General features: G+C 39.4%; 1 protein-coding gene across 14 annotated transcripts in view; it reads right to left on the bottom strand.

The window, feature by feature from the left end:
• The window catches only part of PARD3 (par-3 family cell polarity regulator), a 648,369-nt gene that overhangs the window by 241,062 nt on the left and 388,826 nt on the right, over positions 1–18,481 (bottom strand). For all 14 annotated transcript variants that reach the window (XR_012157609.2, XM_073334436.2, XM_073334435.2 and 11 more), the window contains 2 exons: positions 17,194–17,319; positions 15,236–15,618 (listed from right to left, as the gene is read on the bottom strand). Coding sequence is in view for 13 of the 14 variants with exons in the window: in XM_073334436.2 (XP_073190537.1) it covers positions 15,236–15,618; positions 17,194–17,319 (509 nt within the window). In the remaining variant the exon portion in view is untranslated. The remainder of the gene's footprint in view (positions 1–15,235; positions 15,619–17,193; positions 17,320–18,481) is intronic.

Genomic DNA, 18,481 nt, shown 5'->3' on the forward strand with positions numbered 1-18,481 from the left:
AACAGCACTTGTAGAAAATCAGGTCCTTCTAAAGTATTTCAAATGAGTTGCCCACTAATTACCAGTCACAATTTTGTAAATCTGAGCTACAAAGAATTTTCTTAAGTAAATATCATGGTCTAAAGGGTTTAAAAGAATAAAACTCTTATAAACTGAAATTGGAATCTTACTTTATGACAACCACCACTGAAAATATGCTATTAAAAAGCCATCTAAAAAAAAAAAACTCCAACCCTCTGCCAGCCAGAAAGAGCAGTGTCTTTTCCAAGTCACGACCCCAAAAAAATCTCATGTTGACCAGGCACTCCAATAATCTGGGGAAAGATTTTGGAATATTAAATCAAGATGGTCTTTGTAGAAAGAGTTTAAGACAGGAGATGAAAAAAATTACAATTCTTTAATAAAGCTTAAGTTTCCTGCACAAAATGAAGAAAAATACTTTGATGTCTATCATCCATAAGTAAGGGTATGTGATTGATATTGTTCAGCAAGTTTGGGGCAGAGCAATTGTTATGTGCTAACCTAACATGAAATAAATTGGTCTCCCTCAGCTCTATAGGACTCAAGATATTTATGCAAATAGTTCGAAAACCTTCATCCACTTTCTAGACACTACAGAATTTATCAGTGTTACTATTTGGAAAGATGGAAAAAGATATAAATTCTGCAGCCACCATATTTTGTTTAGGATATCCTGGTATTTTAATGATCTTGCAAAATTTTCATATAATTCTTCACTTCCTTCCAAGAGTGTGAAGATGATGTGCAGAAGCCTATGGTTATGGATTGATTTCTCAATAATTTTCCTTTGCAGTGTTTATCCCTTTCTTAATTTAAAGAATCTCGGTTGTGGGTTGTTCTGCTTTAAAAACACTTTTTTGGGCTACGTATTGATATTGTTTTCAAGATATTCAAGTTTCTAAATAATGTTAAGGCTTTGAGTGCATGTCCAAGACAATGTCTCTTCATCGTTAATCTTAATTCCCTCTGACTCATTATTATGTCATTGCAGATCCACAGTTCACATACCATTGTGGGGGGAAAAAATTGGACCTCACATTTTCATATTGCAAGTGTGCTTAGCACAGCTATTGTTAAAGCCTTACAAAATTCTACATGTTCACTCGCATAAGGTTAATGATTTTTTTTTTTAAACACTAAGTAAAATCTTAAGTCTACTCATCTCTATAAAGAGTTGATCTGTAGGTTTTTAATGCCTAGGCAGATACATTTTCAGGATAAATTTTGCTGGGCTGATTTATAAAAGCTTTATGTTCCCCCTATAGTCAAGATGATTATTGGGTGTCCTCCTGCCCCCCTCCTTTTTTTAAAACAATTGTATTTTAATGCTATTACACATCTACAAATTTTGGTTAAATTTCATTTTAGATTTTTTGTTCTATCTTGGGATCAAAGTAAATTTTCTCCCATATGCATCATCCCAGATGCTCATTTCTACAGATGAAAAAACATTCCAGTTGTATTTGTCTACAATGAAATCTCTGTACTCTCTGTTGAGTGTAAAAATGGCTGTACCTCTTCTTCAAGATGCTTTACTTTTGCATTTATAAGTATGAAACCTAAAACGTGGGTTTTTAAATACAACTTAGTTGGATAGTTGTAATTTTATAGATTGTAATCAATTTATATTGGACTTTCCTAATAGCCTAAGAAACCCAGTTTAAAAAAAGAAAAAGAAAAAAAAGTCACAAATTTGGGAGATATTTTAGTGTGAAGATGACATTTTTACCAGCATGCTAGTGTACAAAGTAATATTTTTTCCAACACTAATTTCTGAAGGGACAGCAAGAAATGTGGCCAACTCATTTTGCCAGAGTTGTTCTTGCTTTTGCTAGATTATTTATATTTGCAACTGATAACATTTTGGTGAACATTTGCGCTGTCCATTCTAGTCATATTTTTTGTATTTTTCACCACCCTTGTGTATTGCGTATTTAATGTTGTTTAATCAGAACCTGTGTGCTCCATATGTAGTTTGAGGGTTTGATGAACTTTGGAAATTACTATAATACATTCAACTCGGGGCAACACACATGTGGCTGGATGGATTTTATGCCTATTATTTCCTCTGTGCCCATATAATTGATTCAGTTATCCATGCTACATATGTCTCAGCCAACTTGGCAGTAGAAATGTGCATTACTTAGGTGACCTGGGAGAATCAATACCCCCCTGCTGCTGAAAGATACTGAACCTATTTAGTTCTTAGGGAATAAAATTGATCATCATATTATTATTTATGAAGGAACTGTGCAAACATATGGCAGGCTCCACTGGTACCCTTGAAAGGTCCAAAGAAAAGATACTTTCAAAATTTTAAAGGAGAAAATAAACTGGACACACATAGTCAGAACACAGAGTGAGAATGGCAAGGGAGCTGCAGGAGGAGATGAGATTTTTCCCACCTTCACAAATCCACAACAGGCTTTACTGACTTGACAGTCCCTTATAATCATCAGCACAAGACAATTTGATTCTCACCCTCAACTTAATTTTTAAGGGGTTGGAACAAGGACAGCATGGACTGACCCTTAGAATCCTTACCTGATTATCTTCCATCTGAGCTAAGCTTTGAAAGCTTCAAGTTAATCTTTTATAAGATTCCAAAGAAAGCCAGGAAATGGCTAAGTTACTGAATAAGGGCAGAATCCATGTCTCCCTCTACAGCTGCTGTCTCCAAATATGATCAAATTACACTTAATGATACTGAAATTAATGAGGCATTTAGAAATTACCCTACTGATTTGTGTAATTCAAATTCTCAAGCTTCTCTTGATAACATCAGCAGCTTTCTTGACAAGTTGGAGCTTCCTTTCTATCTCATGTGCAATGTTGAATAAGCGTTCTAGAGTCAAGTTACCCAGGGGCTGACAAGTGGCAAGCTCAGTGATAAATTCAAAAAGGGCAAATAATTGGGCAAGTACTCTTTCAAGGATAATTGCTCAGAGCAGCATTCTCAACTGAAACAGGGAACTGCAGCTTCAAAGTTTTGGTTGTTTGGGGATTTGTTTTTTGGGAGGTGGGTAGCTGGTAAAATTAAAAGGGAAAATAAAAATACAAATACAATGATGAATACAGTATATATTGTACAATACATATATTGTACAAATATATATATAAATATATACATGTATATACGTATATAAATATATATAAATATGTATATATTTATATATATACATATATATATAAATATATATTATACAAATATATTGACAAATACAATAAAAATAAAAATTTTGCTCATCATTACATTATACTGTAAAAGTGAATATATACTGTAATGAAAATCCCTTCCTAAATACACATCAGCCTTACTATGACCTGGGAAGTTGGTACAGGAATGGCAGGAACCTGCTTGTGTGCCACAAAGTTTCTGTTGCTTCCCTATGAAATAGGGGTTAGCCTTCCGTTTTTCCTAGGATCAGCCCTTGCTGGTAAGCAGTGTCCTTAGTATTATGTGCCAGTCTCTTTAAGGTTTTCTGCCATGAAAAAAGTGTGATCTCCTCACCCATCAGTAGTTGATGGCCTATGTCAGGTACAGGTGTGCCATTGTGCGGGAAAGCATTGCCCGGACAAAAGACACTAAGGAGACCTTGTACTTCTCAATAGGCATCTGCCCTTCCCCACTTCCTACTGCAAATTGGATGGAGATCAGTGTTAAATGAAGTGGGGAGGGTCCTGCTGCATTTACAGCCACAGTCCAGAAGTCTCAGAAGAAGCAGAAGGAGTTAGGATTTAAAATGAGTGTATTTGAGACCCCTACATAATCCGTAAGAGGGCAGTATCTGGAGCCGCTAAAAAGGCCACTTGGTGGTTGGCAAACCCAGCTTCCCCTGCATCGGAGCAAGTTGTACAAACCTGAGCATATACAGCCAACAGGCTACAAGGCCTCATGCTCTCCCCCACACTTCAGACCAACACAACAGCAGCATTCACTCCAGCAGTGTCAATCTCTGCACTTTAGATATTTTACTGCATGCCTGAGAGCCAGCCAGTTACGGGAGCAGATGGAGTGGAGTACTCACCAATGTTCCCTCTAATTTTTGACAGGCCGTGCGCGCAAAACATTTCTTCTGTACAAATTGTTGTGCTTCTGTGCAAATTTTTGTGCGCACGGTGTTTCGCCGTGTGCGCGGGGTTTAGGATCCGTGTGCGCACACACACGCACAGCTTAGAGTGAACAGTGCTCCTCACTCCTTGTGCTTAAGCTGCCAGGTTCCTTTGGGAACACAGATCCAAAATCCAGAGTCTGGCTCTGATGGTTCCACACAGGGGCTAAAAATAATAGTCAGTTAATGGCCAAATGCAGTATGCAAATGGAAGCTAGTCAGGTCAGGAAGCAGCTTTCCAGTAAGGGCCAGAAGGTCCTTTTCTTGACTTAAAAAGAACAACATAACTCTGTGTTACTGCTAGGCAGGAACTTTGCACACTGTTAATCCATTAACTATTATCTCCCACTGTATGTTCATGGGCTAAGCTGGAGCCCATCCAAATTCCCATCTTCTTTTGGCTGAAAGTGCTTCAGAACAATAAAAAATGATACATTGTTGCAATGAATGTTCTTTGCAGCTTTATATCTAATTGATTTGATTCCAGTTTTGTCTGCTGGAAGGTAAAGATGTACAGGCTATTCAGATGACGAGACTGCAATATTGATTGCTAAACTCCTTGGATTCTTTTCTCGTATTTAAATACAAGTTAGCCATTTGTTGAGGATGGGGGTTGGGTTGAGCTGAAACTCAGTGGTATGATGAATTGGCACTTTCTCTGGTCTCCATATCAGTTTCTGCAGATTAAAGCTTTAATTAAAAATACATACTTGTGTATATAGCCCTTCAGATTGTGCAAACTCTCCAAATAAGACCCAACTGAGTGCTTCCTTCCAGAGTCTGTAGACAAAGGAATATAGTAACTCCTTGCTTAACGTTGTAGGTATGTTCCTGAAAAATGCGACTTTAAGCAAAATGATGTTAAGCGAATCCAATTTCCCCATAAGAATTAATGTAAATGGGGGTGGGGGTTAGGTTCCAGGGAAATTTTTATACACACACACACACACACAGAGTGTAAGTTTTAAACAAACAATTTAATACTGGTACACAGCAAAGATGATTGTGAAGCTTGGTTGAGGTGGTGAAGTCAAAGGGTGGGATATTTCCCAGGGAATGCCTTACTGCTAAATGATGAACTAGCAATCAGCTCAGCCCTCAAGCGTTAACCCATTGTTATTAATGTAGCCTCACACTCTACAAGGCAGCAGGAATGGAGGGAGGGCAGACAGCATGGCAGACAGAGACCGTGTGTGAGACAGAGAGAGATGTGCATTGCCCTTTAGTACGTTGACACCACTCAACGTACACTGCCTTTTTACATAGATCAGCAAGTTGAGACAGAGCTGCTGCCAGGAAGCTCCCTCCGTTCTGAGCCCTGTCGTGTGTCTCCCCTGCTCTATGGAAATGGGGTAAGCGGGGTGCAGGAGGACACCCTGACATTAGTCCCTTCTTCCCCCTACGCCCTCCCCCGCCACGCCCAGCAAGCAGGAGGCTCCTGGGAGAGTGCAGGAGGGCAGGAGCAGCACATGGCAGTGGGGGGAGGAACAGCTGAACTGCAAGCAACTGATAGTCTCCTGGGTGGCTGCTGCACATGGAACTTAGGGGAACGGGGACCTGATAGGAGGGCTGCCGATCCACCCTGGTTCCAAGCTCCCACCAGCTAGCTCCAATGGGCTGCTCTTCCTGAAAGCAGTGGACAAAGCAGGCGGCTGCCAAACAATGTTATAAGGGATCATTGTGCAACTTTCAATGAGCATGTTCTCTAATTGATCAGCAATGTAACAATGAAACAAGGTTAACCGGGACGACTTTAAGTAAGGAGTTACTGTAATGGTTTAACACATTTGAACATCCATTCTAATCTCAAAAGGGTATTCATCCTGAAGTCTAATTATGAACATTTTGAACATCCACATTAACTGTTTCACTGCCAATGGTGATGTTTTCAATATATATTAGTGTTTTAAATATGAAACACCGGGAACAGTTTCATCATTACCCAAATACAGAGAGCCCATGCCATATATAGAGGAGAACAGACTTCCCTTGGGATAGTGGGCTGTACAGGTAGAGTCTGGATTATTAGACCTGACTTGAAGGACCCAGAACATAATCTGCCACTCCCTAAATATTAAGGCTCATGGGTCAAGGAGGCAAATAGCTGGGGAAAATCTATCGGCAGCACAGAGATGAAGGTAGCTCAAAGGTAAATTTTAAACAGAAGCATTTTCATTTAATGGCAGTGTTGCAAGTATTGTTCGTAAAATACATAAAACGTGGGGACATTTAAAAAAAATCCCTGCACGAGTGCCACACGTACAGCAATAATTATAGCAGGCAAGTAGAGAAATGGGCTCTTTCAGGTCCAGGGTATCTCTCCTCTTTGGAACCATTCTCTGGATAGACAGGTTAATTATTTCATCAACCATGCACTCTATATGGCCAAGTGCGCTTTGTTAGAGTCTACAACACACCTGCAGAACCAGGCAGAGAGAACACATGTTGTGATACCACAAAAGAGGGCTACATTAAGATGATCAAAACCATTTTAGATGTTCTCTGAGAAGTGGTTTTTGGAGTCCATATTTTCAGGACTGTGTATGCACAATGAGAATAACTGTACGTGCAAATGGTCAGTTAGAAACCTGTGAAATTACAGCAGTTGCATGTGCAAACAAGGTAGCTGCAAAAATTAATTGCATGCCTTAGCTGTGCGGGTCTGAGAATCTAGAACATCATTTTCCCCTCTAACCGAAGAGCCCACTCCTAAATAAGCATTATGATCATTCCAGTATTTAAGTCCAGCCATTTTCAGTGCATCCCTGCTAAAACTAATGGTTAGAGAGGTTTTTTTCATCACAGGAAAATGGTGTTTGTAACACCTCTCTCCAGTAACACAAAAATGGCTGAAGTGATTTCCTTTCACTTTCACCACAGATTTGAGGTAAAATTTTGAAACTCACCTAAGTGGTTTAGAAACCTAAGTCCCATTTTCAAAAGTGACTTAGACCTTTGGCTTTTACATCTCAATAGGACTGATTATCCTAAGATACTTTTGAAAATTTTACCCCACGCACGGACAACTTCAGCCCAAAAGGTGACTATCTCAAAAAAGTACATGCAAAAACAGGAAGCTATCATGAAAAATAGTTAGCAGTATTTGCATAGCGGGTGCAAACTCCATTTATAACTAATTCAGGGTCTCAGCCTGAAATTTTTACTTTGTCCTTATCTAGGATGCAGTATGAGTAAGGATTGACTAAAAACTAGGCTCTTATTCTTCAAGCAGCTCTGCACATGGGCCACTATGCCTTCTTGGAGCCCCACATCTTCACTGGATAGCTAAACAGGTGCAAAAGTCCGTCCACAAATTGCTATTTGCAAGCTCAGGGCTCAAGAATGGACTTCAGGATATGGCTCCAAACCAGAAAAATGTAAACTCTTGCAATTCAGATTAGAAAATCTAATAACCAAATTACCTAGGCCAATTACCAAATTATCAGATAAAATAGATGGGTTGAATCATCTAAGTTGGATTTCAGTTTTTGCTATAATGTCAAAATAAAATCGTAGAATCTCTGACCTTTGGCTGACTGTTTTGGTTTTCTGAAAGTGTCTCTCTTCATGCTTGATTTATAGACAGCTTGGGAAACTAGAACTAAAGAGTTTGTTGTTGTCTCCATAGCCACTTACCATATAGGGTTTTCTGCTTAATATTTTATTAAGTATTATTAGTATTGTATTTACTAAATCTAGACAAAAAGCTATTTCAAGCCTAAATGAATTGATGCACTAAATGTTAATATATTGAAAGAGCAATGGTATTTTCCTTCAGGTGATGTGAAGCTATTCTAGTCCACAGCAGTCTTGAAATACTCCATGTTGTTTCCAGACTAGTGTGTTTGAACTCCGAGTGATGTGATGCCTGACTGAAAGCAGTCTTTTGAATGCTTTAGGGACTATTGAGCTAAATGTTACAAGCTAATGAACATATGAGACTCCTGGAATCATCTTTTTTTTTGGGGGGGGGGGGTTGTTTGTAGTACATTATTTATAAAGGTTGGGCCAGATTTTTCTCAGTTACACTGACTTAAATCCAGAGTAGTTTTGTCAAAAGAGTTTATTTGGGTCTCTGCTAGTGTAACTGAGATCAAAGTTTGGCCTGATTGTGAGTGTTGTATAAGTGGCCTTATTCTCTCTACTTGTCAGCTGGGAGGAATTTTCTCTATTTCATTTCTTGTTTAGGTTTATTATAAAATATGATACACAGTAAAACGTAAATAAAAAATACAAGCCAGTTGTCATTCCTTAAGCTGTCTTAACTTGTATGAACTATGAGGAGTGACTGCAGTTCAAGCCTCAATAGTATTAGAATATCAGCAATAACCCCTACATCTGTATGCTAAAAGTTCAGGGCCTGACCTTTAAGGAAAGATAAATAGATATCCATTTTCATTTAGAAAAGCCAACAAACATTCTGCATTGACTGAAACATATTACTGACCTTCTCTTCTGACTTTATTAAGCAGCTAATGCCTATGAAAGATCAGGTTATTTGAAAATGCCAAAATGGCAATAAATATTAAGAAATCATAATTATGGAGGCAAGTACTACAGGGCTGTCCTAGTATGTCATTTTACTTGACATAGCTCACACAATATGTAAAAACACAGCTATAATAAAGGTCTCTCTCTTTATGTTGAGGAGTCAATTCACCCATACTACATCATCTAGACTACATTGATTAAATCAGAAGTGAATTTCAAGTTGAAGCCATAAATATGTGTATGCTTTAATGCACTCCACAAGGAATTTTTAATCAAACTACGTTATTTGGTGAAATAACTGCTATCTGTTAGCCTCAAAGAACATGTATTTGTTATATTTCTATAAAACCTCTTACTACAATGTCTTTTGTTAGAAATAATCAAAGAAAATCAATGTCCCTATTTCACTCATTTATAATAAACTACTTGGGGTTATACTTAAGCACTTTGCTTCATTTGTTGCTCCACATTTACGTTCTCAGACTAATCAAATGAAAATCAAGATGGGAAGACATCTTTCTACAGAGGAGATTGATAAATGAATAACGAGGAATCCTTTCTGTATGCATGCATTCTATCCTAGGTTAGCATGCATAAAATAAAATATGCTAAATTATTGTGTGTGTCTGTTTATAATTTGACTCATGCTGTCTTTACATAGCAATTCTTCTTATAAAAGCAATCTATTAGAAATAAAACTGAACACCTCTGATACATGTTTTAGGTTGTGTTTTTAAAGTCTGAACTTAGAGGCATTTTTTGTCAAATCAAGTAAAATTGATTAAGTACGGGTACTCGTATTTTTTCTTTTATCTGAAAATTCATTAAAACAGGATTCACTAGTACATGGGGTGTCAAACATTTTTATAGCATGGACCACGTTCCTAGCCAGATTGCCTTGAGGATCTCCACCCTTTCCCATCTCGTGGTTCACGTCTCCCCTCCCATTCATTAGCTCAGCATTTACAGCAACTGCTTACATGTCTAAATTATACTTGGAAAATGTTTACAGTAATTTTTGCTGTCTCTAATGTAGTATTTATAGGTGGAAAGCCAGGGGAAAAGTTGGCATCATGTGACCAACCAGCTCTCTGCAGGACACCAGGAAGTGAGCTACATCCCACAGTTTGAGAATCTCTGCTCTAGCAAATTAAAAACTGATGTTCCTGTTTTCTTTTTTTCCCCAACATCTTCGGCATCAAGATTGCTTTGTGACAAAATAATTATTTCCTCCAGCCAACATTTATGTTATCATAATTATTGTTGATGTTCTACAAGCTATGTGAAACATACATATTTTCACCCCTGGCTGAGAAAATTAGATGTTTGCATATTATGTCCCAGTGATATTTTCATTGGCTTCCTATTTATCCATTCCACTAAAGAACAAAAAATCAGTGTAGTGACTGGGGGCATTTTTGTAAGTACAGCAATTCCTTACTTGGCCAATAACAACATTTTTCCAACCCAGTTGTCTTAAGCTGATGGCCTTAAGTATTTCTGAAGGAGCATCAACAACAGAAGCAAACTGTCAATTCAGCCTTATGTCATCCAAGTTTGTAGAGCTTAAAATTCAGTAACCAGAAACAAGCAATCTGGTAGTTCATCAGAAGTTCACAGAAAAGGGGGCGTAATTTTAGAAAGAAAACTGCTATCCTGGTTATTATGAAGCCACAGTAAATCTCTGCCATTCAAGATACTCTGTCATCAGCTCCTTTTAAGAAAATCATTTTTATTAATTAACAAAAATCTAATGTGAAACAAATAAACTTTGCCTTCATGTGAAAGGTTAACAGAATCGGTAGATATAGCATATTCTGTCACAGTGGTAGGCTGTTTGCTATATAATTTCCAATGTCATTTCTTCATACTGAATGCAGTGCATCTTGCCTTGACTCACTCAAAGACTGTAGCATGCATTGTCATTTAAAAACTCATCATTTGCCAACAGTTACAACACAGTGGCATCTGAAACACATCAGTTCCTATTTTAAGTATAATGAAATAACTAATATTTCAAAAATGACTGGGTGGTAACTATTTGCAAATACAGACTTTTAATGGTGACTGCAGTACACAAGCTATAGAATTTATATAGCTCTAAACTTGCAGACTGGGCATCTCGAAATGACTTCACCCGTATCCATGATACTAAGCAGCAAGGCACATTTCATTCTTCTAGATGGGATTGTGACTACTCTCTTGACTTGTGATGGATCAGTTCAGTTCATGGCCATCCTCTGCCAGCAACATGCCAAGTCTTGGATAACTTTCCACGCAGCCAACAGACCGTTGCTGATCCATATTGGGCTACCACTCCCAGCTGTCAAGAGTTCCAAAAAGAAGCGGTGGAACTTCCGAAAGGCTGACTGGGAAAAATACAGGGAAGTGCTCGAGAAGAGCGTGGTGACAATACCAGCCCAGCATATCTCAGTAAATGAGACTTACCATCACTTCTGTGGTGTTACTACAAAGCAGCCTGCAGAGCCATCCCACACAGTTCACAGAATCATAAAATATCAGGGTTGGAAGGGACCTCAGGAGGTCATCTAGTCCAACCCCCAGCTCAAAGCAGGACCAATCCCCAATTTTTGCCCCAGATCCCTAAATGGTCCCCTCAAGGATTGAACTCACAACCCTGGGTTTAGCAGGCCAATGCTCAAACCACTGAGCTATCTCTCCCCTCCTGCCCCTCCCCCCCGCACTGAGCTATCCCTCCCAACTGGTCTACATCCCCTGTCTCAACGTGGAGAGTGCAGCCTTTCTCAAGCATTATGAGGCATCTGGTGACCCAGATGTCACTGACCACCTGACCGAATCATTGGACATTGCTCGCCAAGCCAGATGGGAGGAGATGACCGAGAGGATGAGGTTTACCCACTCCAGCCGCAAGTGTTGGAGTCTGCTCCAACACCATGGAGCAGCGCAACAGCCAGCTGCACTCTGCCAACCCTCAGTGACACCCAACCAGGTAGCCAGACACCTACTTAAAGTGGCCAGAGCACCTTTGGAGAAACAGGTGCGAAGACAATTGAGGAACGAATGGTGCATGTTTAAACGTGTACATCAGAAGCTACCCAGAACCACTAGCTGGAACAGAGCTGGAACAGAAACTGGGTAGCATCAAGTGTGGAACAGCTGTGGGCTATGGCAACATATCTCCACAATTCCTGAAAAACCTTGGCCCCTGTGCTCGGCTTTGACTTGTGAAATTCTTCCCCAAGATCATCAGTGAAGATATATCACTGAAGATATGGTGCACCGCAAAAGTCATTGGCCTCCTAAAGCCTGGAAAGGACCCAAGTCAAACATCAAGCTGTCATCCTATATCATTATTGTTGGTGTGCTTCAAGGCACTGGAGCACTTGGTCCTTCAGTGCGTATTACCCGACAGGGAGAAAATTTTGCACCCTGACCAAGCCAGCTTTCGCCAAGACCGTAGCACTTGCAACCAAGTACTCATGCTGACCACATCTGATTAAATTTCTTCCAAAGAAACTTGAAAACAGGTGCTGCGATGTACGATACGGTATGGCACACTGGCCTGCTCATCAAGGTATCACGGGTCCTGCTACCTTGGGTCATAGGCGTTGTTGAACTGTTCCTCCACGATAGGCAGTTCAGAGTCCATATGCAGGAGAAGACGAGTGCTTAGAGATGACAGAGCAATGGGTTACCCCAGGGCTCTGTGCTTTCTCTAACCCTGTTCAATCTTTACATTAATGACATGTCAACAACAGAGTCACAAAAGTTCATTTACGCAGACAACATCTGCTGCGGTTCCCAGGCCCAGGTGTTTCACAAGCTTGATGCCACCTTAAACCGGGACATGACCATAGTTAGCTGACTACTGTAAGAGTTGGTGCCTCCACCCAAGCATCATAAAAACAGTCTGCAGCTTTTTCCATCTTCATCACGCCAGGGCAACTCGAGAACTGAATATCTATCTGAATGGTCAGAAGGTGACCTTAGAGTTACCACACCCACCTGAAGAAGACAGCAGCTAAAGTTATGGCGCGCAATAATCTTCTTAGCAAACAGGCAGATTCGTCATGGAGTGCTTGTGCTCCAACTTTGTGGATGTCAGCTATTGCTACCTCGTACTCAGTGGTGGAATACTGCGCACCAGTATGGAGCTGATTGTCACACACAAAACTGGCAGATATGCAGTTACATGCCACAATCCATATCATCTCCTGCACTAAGCGTCCAACTCCACACCCATGGCTTCCAATTCTGAGCAATACTGCCCCATCTCGTATCAGATGAGAGGTTGTCACTGGAAAGTTACTGGAGAAAGTTTGCGCCAACTCAAGCTTGCCGCTGCACAATAACCTTTTTAACCACCAGCTGCATGTCTGCCATCATGTCGCCCATTGTGGTCTCATCCGCCACGCCAGGATGTTAGGGCAGAAACACTCTGGCGAGAGGAATGGATATGTGTTATAATCCCCAGCCAGTCCCTCATCGCCGACCCCACAATCTGCCCACCTGGGTTTGACCTGCCCCATCGCCAATGGTCCCTGCTGAACAGGTTCCGGACCAGGCAAGGTCTCTGTGCACCCAACCAGTATCGCTGGGGCCTTCGTGACAGCCCTTTGTGCAGCTGCAGCACCACACAGATGACACACATGGTCGAGAAATGCCTGCTGAATAGGTTCAGCGGTGGCCTAGAAGAACTGCATCACGCAACTGAAAGTGCCATTGCTTGGCTAGGCGACTGCGTACACGCTAAATAAATAAATATAGCTCTAAGAATGTAGTGTTGCTGTAGCTGTGTCAGTTCCAGGTTATGTGAGAGACAAGGTGGGGTAGGGGGGTGTGGCTTAAAGCTCAAAAGCTTGTCTCTCTCACCTACAGAAGTTGGTCTAATGAAAGATATTGTCTCACCCACCTTGTCGCTCTCTATGCGCATACATATATAGAGATATGCAAATATCAAACACATTACAATACAAGCATGTGCATGCATGCACACAAATAGAATAGTTTCGCTCCCCTAAAACTTGATTACCGTCAAACTCAAATTACAGTATCCTAAGGCTCAGCATGAGAAATATCAGCAGTTATATCAGGCAGTGATCTCGACTGAATATCTCACAACCCTGCAGAGTAAGAAACAACAGCTTTATATAATTCCAAAGAGGAAATTCCAAGATTTTCAACTGGATGTGCAAAACTGATTTCTAGTGAAGGTAGAGCTGAGATATTAGACTTAAGTCATGAAGTTTTTAGTTTTTAGATATAGAATATAGTAATTTTGGGAGGTTTTAAAAAATATTTACCAGTTACATTTTTCCTCTCCCACTGGGCCCATTTCAATAGGACTTACAGTAACTAAGGCACCTGGCCTTTACAGGTTGGGAGGTACAAAAAGATCTTCCAATAAAATGTTTTAGTCCTCTTCAAAATGTTTCAAAAATAACTTTCCATAAAATATGCTGTCTATACAGAATGCATGATGGGTTGCTGTGGCATTTTATTTGGGGTAATTTACATAATTTGCACATGGCTTCATCACTCATGAGTAATATGGTGTCATAAATATAAAGGGAAGGGTAAACCCCTTTGAAATCCCTCCTGGCAAGGGGAAAGCTCCTCTCACCTGTAAAGGGTTAAGAAGCTAAAGGTAACCTCGCTGGCACCTGACCAAAATGACCAATGAGGAGACAAGATACTTTCAAAAGCTGGGAGGAGGGAGAGAAACAAAGGGTCTGTGTGTCTGTCTTATGCTGGGGATAGACCAGGAATGGAGTCTTAGAACTTTTAGTAAGTAATCTAGCTAGGTATGTGTTAGATTATGATTTCTTTAAATGGCTGAGAAAAGAATTGTGCTGAATAGAATAACTATTTCTGTCTGTGTATCTTTTTTGTAACTTAAGGTTTTGCCTAGAGGGGTTCTCTATGTTTTTGAATCTAATTACCCTGTAAGATATCTACCATCCTGATTTTACAGGGGGGATTTCTTTATTTCTATTTACTTCTATTTTTATTAAAAGTCTTCTTGTAAGAAAACTGAATGCTTTTTCATTTTTCTCAGATCCAAGGGTTTGGGTCTGTGGTCACCTATGCAAATTGGTGAGGCTTTTTATCCAACATTTCCCAGGAAAGCGGGGGTGCAAGTGTTGGGAGGATTGTTCATTGTTCTTAAGATCCAAGGGTCTGGGTCTGTAGTTACCTAGGCAAAGTGGTGAGGCTTTTTACCAAACCTTGTCCAGGAAGTGGGGTGCAAGGTTTTGGGAAGTATTTTGGGGGGAAAGACACATCCAAACAGCTCTTCCCCAGTAACCAGTATTAGTTTGGTGGTGGTAGCGGCCAATCCCAGGACAAAGGGTGGAATATTTTGTACCTTGGGGAAGTTTTGACCTAAGCTGGTAAAGATAAGCTTAGGAGGTTTTTCATGCAGGTCCCCACATCTGTACCCTAGAGTTCAGAGTGGGGGAGGAACCTTGACATATGGCCATACCAAACTCCTGCCAATAGACTCCATTAGGCTTTCATGGAGAGAGAGAGAGAGAGAGAGAGAGAGAGAGAGAGAGAGAAGTCCACACATATTACACTATATATACACACATCCTCAATATAAATTACTTCAGAAACATGCTCCTTACCTTTTCTCAGTTGTATATTAAGTCTCTTCCCTATCTTTTTGGTGTTATAACCACTGTTTGTAGTGGAGGTAAGAACTTTTTGAGGTGATGGAGCCAGGCCCGATGGTGGTTTCCCTGATGAATTCACACTATGAGGTAGCTGTGAGTAAGAGTCTGTTTGATCTGTCTGGTTACTCATTCTAGATATTCTTTGTAATGTGTGAAGTCCAGCATTGTTAATACTCTTGTTGTCGATATACTGGGAATCAGGGCTAAACCGGCTGGAGTAGTACATGTTCTTCTCACTTTGGGATAACTGTTCATACTGCTCTTTATTTGCTGCAGGAACCACATGGAACCAAATGATGGGCGTACGCATGGCTTGACGAAACATATGCTGTGCTCTAGGTTTCAGAATCAATACAAAATTAACAAATTAAGACTGGCAGACGACAAGACATTACAAGCATAATTACTGGCGTTAATTAAGCAACATGAGCTGACAGACATACTGCTGAAACAAATGAAAAAAACCTGAATTTGTTCATTAGTCTACATGGCTGCTTTTTGCTAAGGTTTATTTCCATAGGGCCACGTAGTACAGCTGAAAAATTCTTAAAAACTAAATATACGTTAAATATACATTAAAGTTCTGTACACACTAAATATCACAGCAGCAACTTAAACCGTAATTATTCTGTGTCAATTTATCATTTTTCTATGAGGCTTATTAAATAATTAACAGCATCTGTAAATACAATAATTGCAATGGTGACAGAAACTAAATATGGTTTTCATTGCAATTTCTTACAACACAAAATGGAGTGTTTTTTCCCCACATTGTCCTATTCATATGTCCCTGAAGTAGTCCACAGGGTGCTGCCCAGTCCCTCCTTCAAAACCTTCCTCAGGACCTTCTTTTTCTGAAATGGCTACAATAAATTGCTCAGCTGATAATAGTCAGTCAACATTTAATTGGAATATAAATATATTCATGCACCACTTTGTGTGTTTGTCTGTTTTCTTAGGTCCCAGTCTTGCAAAAACTTAAACTCATACTTAATTTCCTGCCCATTAATAGCCGCACTGAGTTCAATGAGAGTCTTGTCTTTTCATTAACACCAATGGGTTTTTGATCATTGTCTTAGAACACGAGCTCTACAGGACAGGGATTTTTTTTTTTTAACTGTACTTCTGCACAATGGTGTCCCAATCCTGGTTAGGACTAATAGAAACTAATGCATTACAAATAACAACGAATGCACAACTGTCGGTTTAAAACATCATTCTTTTAGTTGACAATATATTATATACTGAAAGGAAATTTACTTCTTACAAAAATCTAATGATATATTCCTCAAAAATATATATATTCTGCCCTCCGCCCCCTGCGATATGAATATTTACTTTCTTTTCTAGATTTTTGGACCTGTTTTCATTTTTAAAAAAATTTCTTGATTTAACATTCCGGCCTTCCGTCAAAGTCCAGCCTCCTACAAAGTGAATTTCTACAGGGAACCTTCAGCTACTTTGTTGACAGTGTCTTTTATTTTCACACACACAAAATCACAAATGTTTTAAAATGTTAAACATACAGGACTCCATGTTGCCCTCATATACGCAGCTTGCATACTGTAAATATACAAAAACAAGAACCATGACTGATTTTTCAAAACAAAACCAGGCTCAGTTTATCATCTGGTGAAGAAGAAAAAATGGGCTCATAATGTTTAAGAAACAAGGCATAATTTATCAGACAACTGAAAAGTCACATATATTCTGATGGCAGTAATTATCATGTAGTTTTGTAGCTTGACTAATTAAAAGAAAAATGCTCTAAAACTGTAGACTATTTCTTTCCTCTATAAAAAAGAGGTTAGACAATTTGTTTTTAAAGGCTTTTTTTCCTCAAATTACTGCAATAAGCAATGGTTAAAGATTAAAGAAAAAGCAGTAAGTTGTACAGTAAATGCACTTACTGTTCAAATCTCCTATTGCGAAGGTCTCCATCATTAATCCTGACAATACAATCATTCTCATGAAAAAGGTTTTCTTGCTCAGCTTTTCCACCTTTCTCCAGTCGTTTTACTAATAACCCCAGGGTTCTGGAACATTAAGATTACAAATGATTACACATCTAATATTTCCTCAGTACATAATGTCCCCGATTTAATATGCTTTCATGATAATCACTAAGCCTACCCTCTGCTTAAAGCAGTACTACTTAACTAAAGAAACAGCTGTTCAGGAGCAGAATATCCAAGTTCCAAATCACTTATAAACATTACCTGAATTAGGATCCACCCTTACATAAAAAAAAGACTATCAGGGCATTACTTTTTTGAAATAAGAATATACAATACTGTCTACATTTAAAATTCAAGCAGGAGCAGCCAGTTGACATCACAGTGCAGGTTGATGCAAGAAGCCTGGATTTCTGACTCTTACATGTTTGGCTCCAGGCAGCAACACGAAGATGATAGTCTGCATGTTCTCAGTAAGGCAACTGAAGGAGGGCACAGCACGTTTAATTCACACCTCAACGCTGCCAGTTAACAGAGAAATCCTCAGCCATTACTATTACTACTGCATGGGTGACAATTGATGATATACCAGATAAAAGACAAGCATAGAATGAAGGGATAAGTAGAAGATTTAGGAACCCCATTTGGGGTTTACATCCTGAGTAAACCAATTGAAAAAACAGAAAATAAAACAACATTCTCTGATTTCTCTGAGTTACAGAAATCCATTATTGTTACTTGTAAAACAGTAAGGGGGAAAACTGAAACAGAAGTGTGATCTTTAAGTAGACAAAAAGAACGAGGAATACTTGTGGCACCTTAGAAACTAACAAATTTATTTGAGCATAAGCTTTCGTGGGCTAAAACCCACGGATGCATGCAGTGGAAAATACAGTAGGAAGATATATAGATATAGACGTATGCAGAGGACATAAAAAATGGGTGTTGCCATACACACAATAATGAGAGTGATCAATTAAGGTGAGCTATCATCAGCAGGAGAAAAAAACCTTTTGTAGTGATAATCAGGACGGCCCATTTCCAACCGTTGACAAGAAGGTGAGAGTAACAGTGTGTGTGGGGGGGGGGGAGGAATAAGTATTGGGAAATAGTTTTACTTTGTGTAATGACCCATCCACTCCCACTCTTTACTCAAGCCTAATTTAATGGGGTCCAGTTTGCAAATTAATTCCAATTCAGCAATCTCTTTTTGGACTCTGTTTTTGAATTTTTTTGTTGTAAT

This window comes from Lepidochelys kempii, chromosome 2 (genome assembly GCF_965140285.1).
Source record: "Lepidochelys kempii isolate rLepKem1 chromosome 2, rLepKem1.hap1, whole genome shotgun sequence".
Taxonomy (NCBI): domain Eukaryota; kingdom Metazoa; phylum Chordata; order Testudines; family Cheloniidae; genus Lepidochelys; species Lepidochelys kempii.